At 39.2% G+C, this 11324-nt stretch overlaps 2 protein-coding genes across 4 annotated transcripts; both read left to right on the plus strand.

Annotated features, from left to right (window-relative positions):
* Window positions 1-2203: 2203 nt before the first annotated feature.
* Window positions 2204-11005, plus strand: LOC102082159 (CD209 antigen). Of its 3 annotated transcripts, none has more exons than XM_019348621.2 (7): window positions 2204-2259; window positions 2624-2745; window positions 3375-3470; window positions 3744-4010; window positions 4101-4267; window positions 4736-4872; window positions 10702-11005. In XM_019348621.2, the coding sequence occupies exons 1-7, from the start codon at window positions 2219-2221 to the stop codon at window positions 10844-10846; spliced, it is 975 nt and encodes a 324-aa protein (XP_019204166.1). In that variant the 5' UTR covers window positions 2204-2218; the 3' UTR covers window positions 10847-11005. The 3 variants fall into 3 exon arrangements, with proteins under 3 accessions (XP_019204166.1, XP_019204165.1, XP_019204167.1); XM_019348620.2 differs by lacking the exon at window positions 10702-11005 and adding an exon at window positions 4979-5519; XM_019348622.2 differs by lacking the exon at window positions 10702-11005 and adding an exon at window positions 4979-5519 and having other exon boundaries at window positions 2660-2745.
* LOC109195857 (C-type lectin domain family 4 member M) lies at window positions 7012-8573 on the plus strand. Its single transcript, XM_019348623.2, has 5 exons — window positions 7012-7164; window positions 7313-7573; window positions 7666-7826; window positions 7898-8160; window positions 8351-8573. The coding sequence occupies exons 1-5, from the start codon at window positions 7062-7064 to the stop codon at window positions 8499-8501; spliced, it is 939 nt and encodes a 312-aa protein (XP_019204168.1). The 5' UTR covers window positions 7012-7061; the 3' UTR covers window positions 8502-8573.
* Window positions 11006-11324: the final 319 nt, after the last annotated feature.

Here is an 11324-nt window from a genome sequence, read left to right on the forward strand (position 1 = left end):
CAGGCCAAGCGGAATGCGGCTCAGACAGTTGCTGAAGCAAAAACTCGGGTTGTGGGAGGAGTTCAGAGAGGCCATGGAAAAAGACTTTCGGACTCCCTCGAAGAGATTCTGGCAAACCATCAGGCGACTCAGGAGGGGAAAGCGGTGCTCTACCTGTACTGTGTATAGTGTTGGCGGAGTGCTGCTGACTTCGTCTGAGAAAATTGTCGGGCGGTGGATGGAATACTTCGAGGACCTCCTTAATCCCACTGACACGTCTTCCAAGGAGGAAGCTGAGTCTGGGGATGAGGGGAATGACCCGCCAATTTCCGGGGGTGAAGTCACTGAGGCAGTTAAACAACTCCTTGGTGGCAGAGCCCCTGGTGTGGATGAGGTCCGCCCCGAGTTTCGGAAGGCTCTGGACATTGTAGGGCTGTCCTGGCTGACATGCCTCTGCAATGTTGCTTGGAGATCAGGGGCAGTACCCCTGGACTGGCAGACCGGGGTGGTGGTCCCCATTTTTAAGAAGGGGGACCGGAGGGTGTGTTCCAACTACAGGGGGATCACACTCCTCAGCCTCCCTGGGAAAGTCTATGCCAGTGTGCTGGAAAGGAGAGTTCGTCCGCTAGTCGAACCTCAGATACAGGAGGAACAATGCGGTTTTCGTCCTGGTCGTGAAACACTGGACCAGCTCTTTATCCTCTTTATCCTCTTGAGGGCACATCGGAGTTTACCCAACCAGTCTACATGTGTTTTGTGGACTTGGAGAAGGCATTCGACCGTGTCGCTCGGGGTGTCGGCCATTCGATCCCTATACAACCTGTGCAAGAGCTTGGTTTGCATAGCTGGCAATAAGTCGGACTTGTTCCCGGTGGGTGATGGGCTCCGCCAGGGCTGCCCTTTGTCACCGATTCTGTTCATAACTTTGGACAGGATAGGATTTCTAGGCGCAGCCAAGTGGCGGAGGGCTTTCACTTATGTGGCCTCAGAATCTCATCTCTGCTTTTCGCGGATGATGTGGTTCTGTTGGCTTCATCGGGTGATGGCTTCCAGCTCGCACTGGAATGGTTCGCAGCCGAGTGTGAAGCAGTGGGAATGAGGATCAGCACCTCCAAATCTGAGGCCATGGTTCTCAGCGGAAAAAGGATGGAGTGCCCACTCCGGGTCGGGGACGAGTTCCTGCCCCAAGTGGAGGAGTTTAAGTATCTTGGGGTCTTGTTCGCGAGTGATGGGAGAAGGGAGCCGGAGATCAACAGATGGATTGGTGCTGCGGCTGCAGTGATGTGGACGCTACACCGGTCCATCGTGGTGAAGAGAGAGCTGAGCATAAAAGCAAAGCTCTCAATTTACCGGTCGATCTACGTCCCAACCTTCACCTATGGTCACGACCTGTGGGTAGTGACCGAAAGAGAGAGATCGCGGATACAAGCGGCGGAAATGAGCTTCCTCCGAAGGGTGGCTGGCCCCTCCCTTAGAAATAGGATGAGAAGTTCAGCCATCCGGGAGGAGCTCAGAGTAGAGCCGCTGCTCCTCCACATTGAAAGGAGCCAGCTGAGGTGGTTCGGGCATCTGACAAGGATGCCTCCTGGGCGCATTTTTTTTTATCATTACTTTATTATGGATTAGGTGTGAGTGTTTTTAAGGGTGGACAATTAAATAATAGATTAACGCAATAGCAAATTGTGTCTTGTTCTCAGATGGACAGCAAGTGGAGAGTGATAGCTCAGATGAGGAGATGGAAGAGAGGCAGAGTAAGTTACATGTCCAGATAATTATGGATTGTTATAATTATGATATTTAAACACACACTGTTTTTTAAAGAACATACATTAAGAAACAGATTATATTACATTTATTTTTCAAATATGACAAAATGTTGACTTTACAGCAGTAAAATTATTGTATCTCAGTTTAAAAATTTAATAAGCTTTCTCCCTGCACAGAGTGGATAGTGAAACAAATGGAATCATCATAAATACATTATTCCATATTTATTACTTTTTTCTCATTGCTTTATTATTGTAGCTCTAGTAATAAATAATAAGAGAAGGATTCTGGATCAGCACCATGATGGAAACTTGTGGCCATAGTATATACAGTATTCTGAAGAAGGTCTAAAATGTCACTGTGCGTGTGTGTGTTTTAATGTGTATAGATTTTTTTTAATTATTACTCGTGATATAACATTGTCCAGACATGCCTGGTAAGGACATGAGCAGGAAACTCATGAGGATACTAAATGCAGTGGATCCCTCACCAGCTGGATTACAAAGAGCACAGGTAACATTATCACATGGACCAGTTGTTGGGGAGGTATACCAGTATAAAAATAATAATAAGCACAACTGGAATATTTTGCTTCTATAACATTTTTCTGTCATCATTTATTATAGAATAAGTGCAAGAGTTGTTAAGTTTGGATAATTAAACAATAGTTTATTGCAATAGCAGATTGTACCTTGTTCTCAGATAGACAGCAAGTGGAGAGTGATAGATGAGATGAGGAGATGAAGGAGGAAAAGAGGCAAAGAGTGAGTCACAGGCAGAGCTTAGTTTATTTCTCAGTTTTTTGTTGCCTCGTGGTTCCAAGCGCTGTCACCAATCTTTGCATTTTGTTATTATCCCAAAACACTTGTTTAATCAGCTACCATTTCTTCGATGGACCTTTTAATGCCTACAGTCTCAGATCAACACAGCCTGACCCTCCTGCACCATCAGCAGCAAGAGCAGCAGAAACCCCTCAACAGCAACATTGTACCCCATCAGGTAAAACATAGGCTACGTTCGCTTTGTCTTGTCGCCATCTCACAACAGTGATATAGTGTGATGCGATGTTGTCATTCAGCCTGGTTCAATGTGCCCCTTTTTAACTTTGAGCACCCGCCCCTTTAAACATTTCTGCACGACACTGAAAGTCAGATATTTGAGGCTATAAAAGAGAAGTCAAACAGATCAGTGGACATTACCACCAACGCTGCAGTCATGGATAATCCACAGAGAAGGACAAATGGAAACAATGACGCATCGTCCAATGATATATTTAAGCAAGGTACTTTTTTCCAGGTAGTTTCCTGAAGTTGCCTATTTTTGTGGAAGAACATTAGTTGAAATCATGTTTAAATATTTGCTAAACCTGTGTGTTTTTGTAGGATGCTTGCATATGGAGTTGTATTTGTATGAAGTCAGATAAACCTAAATATAGCTGTAGCAAGATGTGCTTTCTAATGTAGCTGGTTTGTGGCTTGACCGCAAACTCATTGCAGCTATGAGGATATACAGTTCACTTGTTCTAGCATGCCTACAAAGCAGAAGAAGCTAAGAAGGAAAATGTAAGTCAATTGTGTTTTCTCCCAAACATTGAAACATTACAATATTTTCATGTTCATTTATTGCAGGTGGATCAACCTTTCCAAAGTACCCACGGATTATACCGTTCCTGGGATTGCTGAACGCTGTGCTGTTGATAACGGCTGTTGTTATTGGAGTTAACTGTGAGTGTGAAAATTCACAATAAGTTTCATTTCCCTCTTTTTAGTTGGAAACTTACCGATAAACTGCTGAAAACACACTTTCACTATAAGATTTTGGAGTAATCATGTTAACACAAGCAGTAACACATCTTTTAAATTGAAAATGTTCTAGTTTCTCAGTTTTAAAAAATCATTTTACGTCCTTCTGTTCAAAACAGCATACAGGTTATTTTGCAATATGGAGAAATGTTACTTTGCCCCCATTTAATAATATTTTGACACAAACATTTTCAGGTGCCAAAGTCAAAGAGGGCTCTTTGCACATTTCCAACCCAGCTGTAACACAGCTCTTCAGTGAGCTCGACTATCTCCGAAGCAACCACAGCGATGTGATTGAAGCTGAAGAGGAGGCCAAGAAGGCGTTAGAGAGCGCGATCAACAACCACAAAGAAGTAAAGGTGAAAATTGAGCAGCTGAAGACCGTCAATGATGGTTATCAGAAACAGATGCAAGCACTGCAAATGGAGAAGGCAAACCTGAAGTCCAATATATCAACTTTAGGTGAGACAGTTGTATCTGTGTTTAATATCCTTTAATTTTTTAATTCAGGATAAAGAATTTGAAATTACAGAAATGCTTTGTTTCTCTCAGAGGAATCTTGCGGCGGATGCCTCCCTGGTTGGGCTCTTTTCAACTCGTCCTGCTATTTCTTCTCCTACATCGAGTCCTCTACTGTCAAAAAGAACTGGCATGAGAGCAGAGAGGACTGTGGTAGTCGTGGATCTGACCTGGTTGTGATCGATAACCAGGAAGAGCAGGTGGGTTGAAAACAAACAAGAAAGAATGACTGTAAAAAAAAAAAACTGGGGAGGACAGAAAGTCTACAAACATGCTGGAGGCAACAGAGAGGGATTGACATGAATTTGAACTGTGCTAATTGTAAGGCTGGTTATAAAGTACAGTCTTTTATATCAAGCATGTTTATCTTCATTTAGACAATGTCATCCAAGACCCAGCTGTTCTTTCTGGGTCACCACTGAACAGAACAGAAATCCATAGCTCAAAACTACAAGCTTTCAACAAATAAAGAACAATATATGGCAAAAAAACAAACAAAAAAATCAAGTAATTCAAAAAAAAAAAAAAAAGCAAACAACAATCTCAACATGCTAACATCTGCTTACTGTTAATGATGGAAAAATTAAAATTTGTTATGTAATGTAGCCATAAACTGGTTCTGTAGAACGTGTTTATGGATTCTTTTTTCTTTTTTTGTTCTCACATAGAAATATGTGAGTAACATGATCCAAAATATGAAAACCACTTCTAATATCTGGGAGAATGGATTCTGGATTGGAATCACTGACATGGAGAATGAGGGGACCTGGGTATGGATTAATAATGTCACAGAGGTAGAACAAAGGTGAGAACAGCACCATTAATCTCATTAAAACTTTTATGTTAAATAGATTAACTATGTTATATGCATACTTGTTTGAAAATAATGATAAATGATGCAATTTTCTTAGGTACTGGATGGATGGAGAACCGAACAACATTGGAAATGTGGGAGAACATTGTGGGGTGACAGTTCACTCCACCTTTAATCCCTGGAAGACCCGTTATGATGGAAAGTGTGACTTTCAGCAGCTGCACTGGATATGTGAAATGTAATAAAAAAACACCTCTTTTCACTCCTAATATGATGCTCAAGCAGTCTGTAATAGATATGAGTAAAACATTTTTAACCATAAATTATTTTAGCAGTTTTCTGCTAATTCTTCATATTTAGAATCTACAGCAGTGCAGTAACATTCAAATTACTTTAGAGGCCTGTAATAATTAACATTATTTAAGAAATAAAAATCCATTAAGTAAGTAAGTAAGTAAATGCCACGCACCAGACAAGATGACGAAAACCACCTATAAGAAGAAGCAGCACATATACTGAAAGAATATTTTAAATTGATCTACTGTTCTTGCTGTGTCAACTGTTTGATAGCCGTGTTTTTGTGTCTTTGAATTGTGTGTTTTTGTCATGTTTTTTCAATAAAAAAATCTCTAGCTGAATATGATTTTGATAAGAAACTTGACAAGTAGCTCTGAATTTGTGGCGAAAGCAAAAAAAAAATCAATCACTATAAATAAATCAATGTGATGCAATAAATCAATGTACACTCTTCATAGGTTTCCAATCCATAACAGGACTGACATAAAGAGGAACAACCCTCCACACTCATATTCACACCTACAGCCAATTTAGAATCAATAAAACCCAACATGCATGTGCTTAGACCTGCAGAACCAGAACCAGAATACGCCTTTCGAACAGGGGTCGTAGGTTTGACTCCGGACCAAGGCATCTGTATCCAGTAAGGGTCCTAGGCTAGACCCCCTATGCTAACCACTGTCCTGGGTTTAAATACCTTTTACAGAAACAAAAGGCAGTACACAGCTGTTTTCACACCTTTGGTCTTCGCAATTAAAAGGTTAAGTTTGCACGGCCCCAAAGCTCATGCAAACCTAGGATGTTGCTGTCACCTTTGCTCTTGTAAAAAAATCAGACATCCACCTTTTTGTCACATCTTGCGTATTGGTGTGAGGACAGAATGGATTACCTCGTTGAAACCTTTTAGAGAGGGACTCACTATCTGATTGCGTCCCAAGTAAGTGGCTTTCCAGAGCCGATTGTAATGTGGAGAAGCTCAGTTTGCGATCGTTTTGGGCAGATCGTTTTGTGTCGCACTTTCAGTTCCATTCGTGCAGGCCTGCTTAAATGAGAGAGATTACCAAACAAAACTCTCAGTGCACTGTGAAAGTAAAAAATAAAAAGGCCTAGTTAAGTCATGTCTAAGCATGCTCTTCATCTTAGGAGGGTAAATCAAACCAAAACTAATCGGCAGGTTCACCTTGGTAACAGAAGAAAATGGATCAGCCAGATAAATCCCCAAAACTCCTCCACCAGCCACACACAACACTGCTGTTCTATTAGATAATGAGTTTCAGGAGTGTGCCATGGTAAAAAGCCTCCCCTACACATCAGAAACAAGAAACTCAATAATCTATTAGTTTCACTCATTCAAACCCTCTCTTCAGCATTCTGTTTACCCATGCTATAATTCAATCATCTTTCCTAATATAATACTAGTCCACTAGTTTACATATCACTTCTCATCCCGCTAAGTGAACCAGACAAGATGATAAAACAGAAACGCATGCTTAAGATATTGTCTTGATCTTCATTCTATGTGTATATGTGTTAGTATACACATAGTGTATGGGTCAATTGAGACAGTCACGTGTGAAGAAGACCTGCATGATGAAGATCATCCTCCTTACCTTCAGTCTATCAGGAAGCAAGGTATAAAAAGGTTAATGTACTTTTATAGCCAGGTTTCTGATTATTCAAATGATTGTTTTATTCAAATGTTTGAAACATCACTCATAGAACAAGTAAGAATAATTTGATAGATCATATATAAATCTAACTTAGTCACATTAAGTTACATTAAATCTTCATAAAACAAGCCACAAGTTATTGTTTGTATAGTTTCATGCTGTTCCAACAATTAAGTTGTAACAATCACTTAATTTCCTCTTTGTTTAGTGTCCATGTTCAGTGTGAGGTCTGTGAGACATTACAGACTGACTGCAGTGAGTCTGTTACTTCTTGCTGCTGTTCTCCTGATACTTAATATTGGCCTGGGAGTTCACTGTAAGTCGGATAGAATATGTCTAGTGCACAAAATCATTTTCACTGTGAAATAATGAGTTCTTTTTGGAGTTTACCAGCCATTGTCTTAGAACACAGAGAACAAAATGTGTACGCGGCTATTGTCTAAAATTGTCTGAAATACTTGCAGACAACAAGCTCACAGATACTTACTTCACACTTGATGATACTGAACGCATCAGTAAAGAGCTCATCGACCTCCAGGATACTTACAAGACTGCAGTAGAAAGAATGAAAAGTACCAAGAAGAGGCTGAACAGTAATATAAGCCATCAGAAACTAACCAGCTGGGAGCTTGAACACCAGACAAAAAGAAGCAATGACTATAAAAGTCATATTGATAAAATCACAAAGGAAATTATAACCATGAGATCATACTTACCAATGCTTAGTAAGGCCTGTTTTACTATTTTTATTCATCATAAAATTGTAAGAATAGTGATTATACTGTTTAATAATGGTGGTATTTTCTTTTGGAAACAGGCGATGGCTGCAAACACTGTCCTCCAGGATGGATTTTAATGAACTCTGTATGTTACTACTTCCCCTTGAAATCAAGTGAAATGAAAACATGGAAGGAATCCAGAGATTTCTGTCAGCTGCAGGGAGGAGATCTTATAATCATAGACAGCCGAGACGAAGAGGTTTGTTAATATTTCTGTGCAGCAGTTTTCATGCAGATATTTGTCTATTTATTGATTTATTTAATTGTTAGAACTTGACAGTAAATTATCTGATGAATCATCAAGATGCCCGGCAACAGACCGGCGACCTATTCAGTGACTGGCCCACCTTTGAACATTACATGAGTTATATAGACCACTCCATGATACACGACTACTCAGATTATTATGAAGATGCCTCTGGGATGATGCCTCAGTCAAATCCAAAATCCCCAAAGGCTTTCTGGATCGGACTGAGTGATGTCCAAGAGGAAGGCACTTGGAAATGGTGGGATGGAACATTTCTTACTGAGGGGTAAGAGTGAAATATGTTGCACACTGTGAATCTTGGGTAAATCAGCGGTGTGTTGTATATTTAGAAAATGGTGTCTTATTAACACGATTCTTGTCATTAAGAATTAACATGAATGTCAATAAAAGATGAGCAGTGTGGGTTGAATAAAAGCAAATACCATCCCTGCAGAGTAACCTGCCATTTGCTTCAGGTACTGGAACGATGGAGAGCCAAATGATGTCAGCAATGAGGACTGTGCAGCGTTGTATCCCAAAGCAAACTTCTTCAAGAGCTGGAACGATGTTAGATGTGACACCCAAATGAAATGGATTTGTGAAAAAGCACCAAAATCCATGAGCTAAAATATCTGTAATACAATTTTACATATGTGCATGCTACTAAAACACAAATATCTGTATATAATACAGTACAACACCTATACAAAATATAGGTGGTATATAAAATAAACAGTTGTTTATAATATGTTTTTTCTTTATAATAATAATAATGGATTGCATATAGCGCTTTTCGAAACCCTCAAAGCGCTTTACAAATCCACTATTCAACTGTGTATACACTCAGAATCAGAATATCTTTATTCTCATTGTAACAAGTATTAAAAAAAAAAATGAAGTGCAGTGCCTGCGGTGTCAAGAGAAGAAAGTTTAAATATAATTACCAAAGAAGTATAAAAAAAGTAGAACAGTCATTCAGTAATAATAAATAGAACCCTACTTCACATAAACACTATTGCACAGAATGTCCATTGAATAGTATTTGTCGCGTTAATTGTAGGTGATTACTTGTAATTCAAAGCCCTAACAACTACAGGGTAGAAACTGCTATTTAGTCTATTAGTCTTTGTTCTGGTGCTCTTGTATCTTTTGCCTGATGGCAGCAGTTGGAACAGATTATGAGCGAGGTGTGAGGGGTCTATTATGATACTTCCTGCTTTCCTGAGACAGTGAGAGTGGTGCACTTCCGGTGCACAGCCAGTGATCACCTGGGCAGTCTTGACAATCCCCCGAAGTGTTTTCCTTGGCAATGCTGAATGCTCTCAGTAAAACATCGATAGAAGGACACAAAATCCTGAAATCCACAACAATCTCCTTGGTCTTAGACTGTGTTCAGGAGCAGGTTGTTGTGCAACTTTATCATCTTGCAACATAACAGGAAATGTCCTTTCAAAATAAAATACCAACAGATGACAATGAGGGCATACCTATTAGTTAGCACAACAACTTAACCTGAAAACTTCTTTTCTTTTGCAAATTTGGCAAATTTCTTTATTTTAATTTGCACATAAATGATAACTATAATTGATTTACTCTGGCGAGCACTAGAGTCTGCTGCACAAAACAATCCCAGAACATAATTTAACCTTATGCCTGAAGTAATACGATATGTATTATACAGCATGTAAGTATGGTAAAGTAATGTTTACATTTGCTCTTGAACCATTAAAATAACTATTAGTTAGTAATAAACTAAACTAAATCATCTGAATACTGAAAAAAATAATAATTTTTAAAAAATGGTCATGGATTTGTTAAAAATGTAATAATTTTATTGTCATCTTTTTTGTACATAAAAACAAAAAAGCATTAAATGTGTAACCTTTAAAAAGTTTTTGAATAAATGCAAACATGTTAGACTAATTTCGGGGAGGGGGGTGGGGGGTGTTCAAATAAAAAATAAAAAAAAAAAAAAAAAATGCATGATTGGGAACAAAAGCTGTGCGAATTTCATCACTGTGACCAACTTCACTGTTATGGCCCGTCTAGGCGCGGCCAGACCACAACATAAAGGGTGATCCATCCCCGTCCAACCCCAAGCAGCACGTCACACACTTAATATTTTGTGACAGTGATTTATTTACAATGAGTGCAGTTAAACAAAGGAAGGGAGCATATCATAACTTCAGGGTGAACCCAAGGCCAAAACAACAAACAAAAGATAGCCTATCTCAGGAATAAACACAACTTACCTACTCAAAAGAACTAAACCAAACGACAATCACTTTCCTCCCTACCTAACAGAAACAGGAGAAAACTGATCAAACAAAAAGGCGGTCCACCCCTACATGCTCTTACATTAACCAACATAGTAACAGTGACACAGTGAACGGTCTGCCGGTTGGGTTGGGCCGAGGATGAATGAATGGCAGTCCCTGGTGGTCTCTTCTTATCCGCTGCCTCCCGGTCGTCAGCCAATCGGTGCGAGCCATCCACCCTGGATGCACCAACCACGGAGGAGCACCTGCACACTCAAATTTGCATATGATTACGATCCCAGTCGTAACAATACATACATACAAAAAAAAAAACAACAACAACAAAAAAAACCCATTCTGATTAATTTACATGTTGAAAGGGAGTGTGTAACCTTACCTTTTTTTTTTTTTTTTTTTACCTCTGGCAGTTCACCTGATGTGAACCTTTGTACCATTCCAAGCTATTCATTGGACTTGAATGACTTGAATGGCAATAAATAACTGAAAATATTGGGTGTTTTAAAACTTTTTTGGTTTGAAGTTAACTATACATGATGCAATTTTCTTAGGTACTGGATGGATGGAGAACCAAACAACGGCGGAGATTTTGGAGAACATTGTGGGGTTGCAGTTCACTCTGCCTTTAATCCCTGGAAGACCCGCTATGATGGAAATTGTGACTTGAAGCAGTTGCACTGGATGTGTGAAATGTAATTAAGAAAAACTCTTTTCACTCCTGATATGATGCTAAAAAAGCATTTTTAACAAGAAATATTTAATCAGTTTTTGGGTTATTTTTCATATTCAGAGTCTACAACAGTGCAGTTAACTTTCTAATTACTTTAGAGGTTTGTGTGAAAATTATTTGTTATTTACACGTAACACGTATACCGTATGTTTTTTATGTGGATCTACTTTTTTTACTATGGTAATTGTTTGATATGCTTGTTCTTGTGTCTTTTAATGGTGTATTTATGTTATTTTTCTAAATAAATAAGGACAAATGTGGAAACATAAATATGGATGGTTAGGTTCATTGGAATTTGTAGTCAGTACAGAAAACATCTGTGAACTAAATCTGATTTTGCTAAAAAAAAACTTAGCAAGTTGCTCTGAAGTCATGGCAAAGGCAAAAAAGAGAGACTATTATTAAATGAATGTGATACAATCGCTGTACACCCTTCACAAGTTT

Source organism: Oreochromis niloticus, linkage group LG19 (genome assembly GCF_001858045.2).
Source record: "Oreochromis niloticus isolate F11D_XX linkage group LG19, O_niloticus_UMD_NMBU, whole genome shotgun sequence".
Taxonomy (NCBI): domain Eukaryota; kingdom Metazoa; phylum Chordata; class Actinopteri; order Cichliformes; family Cichlidae; genus Oreochromis; species Oreochromis niloticus.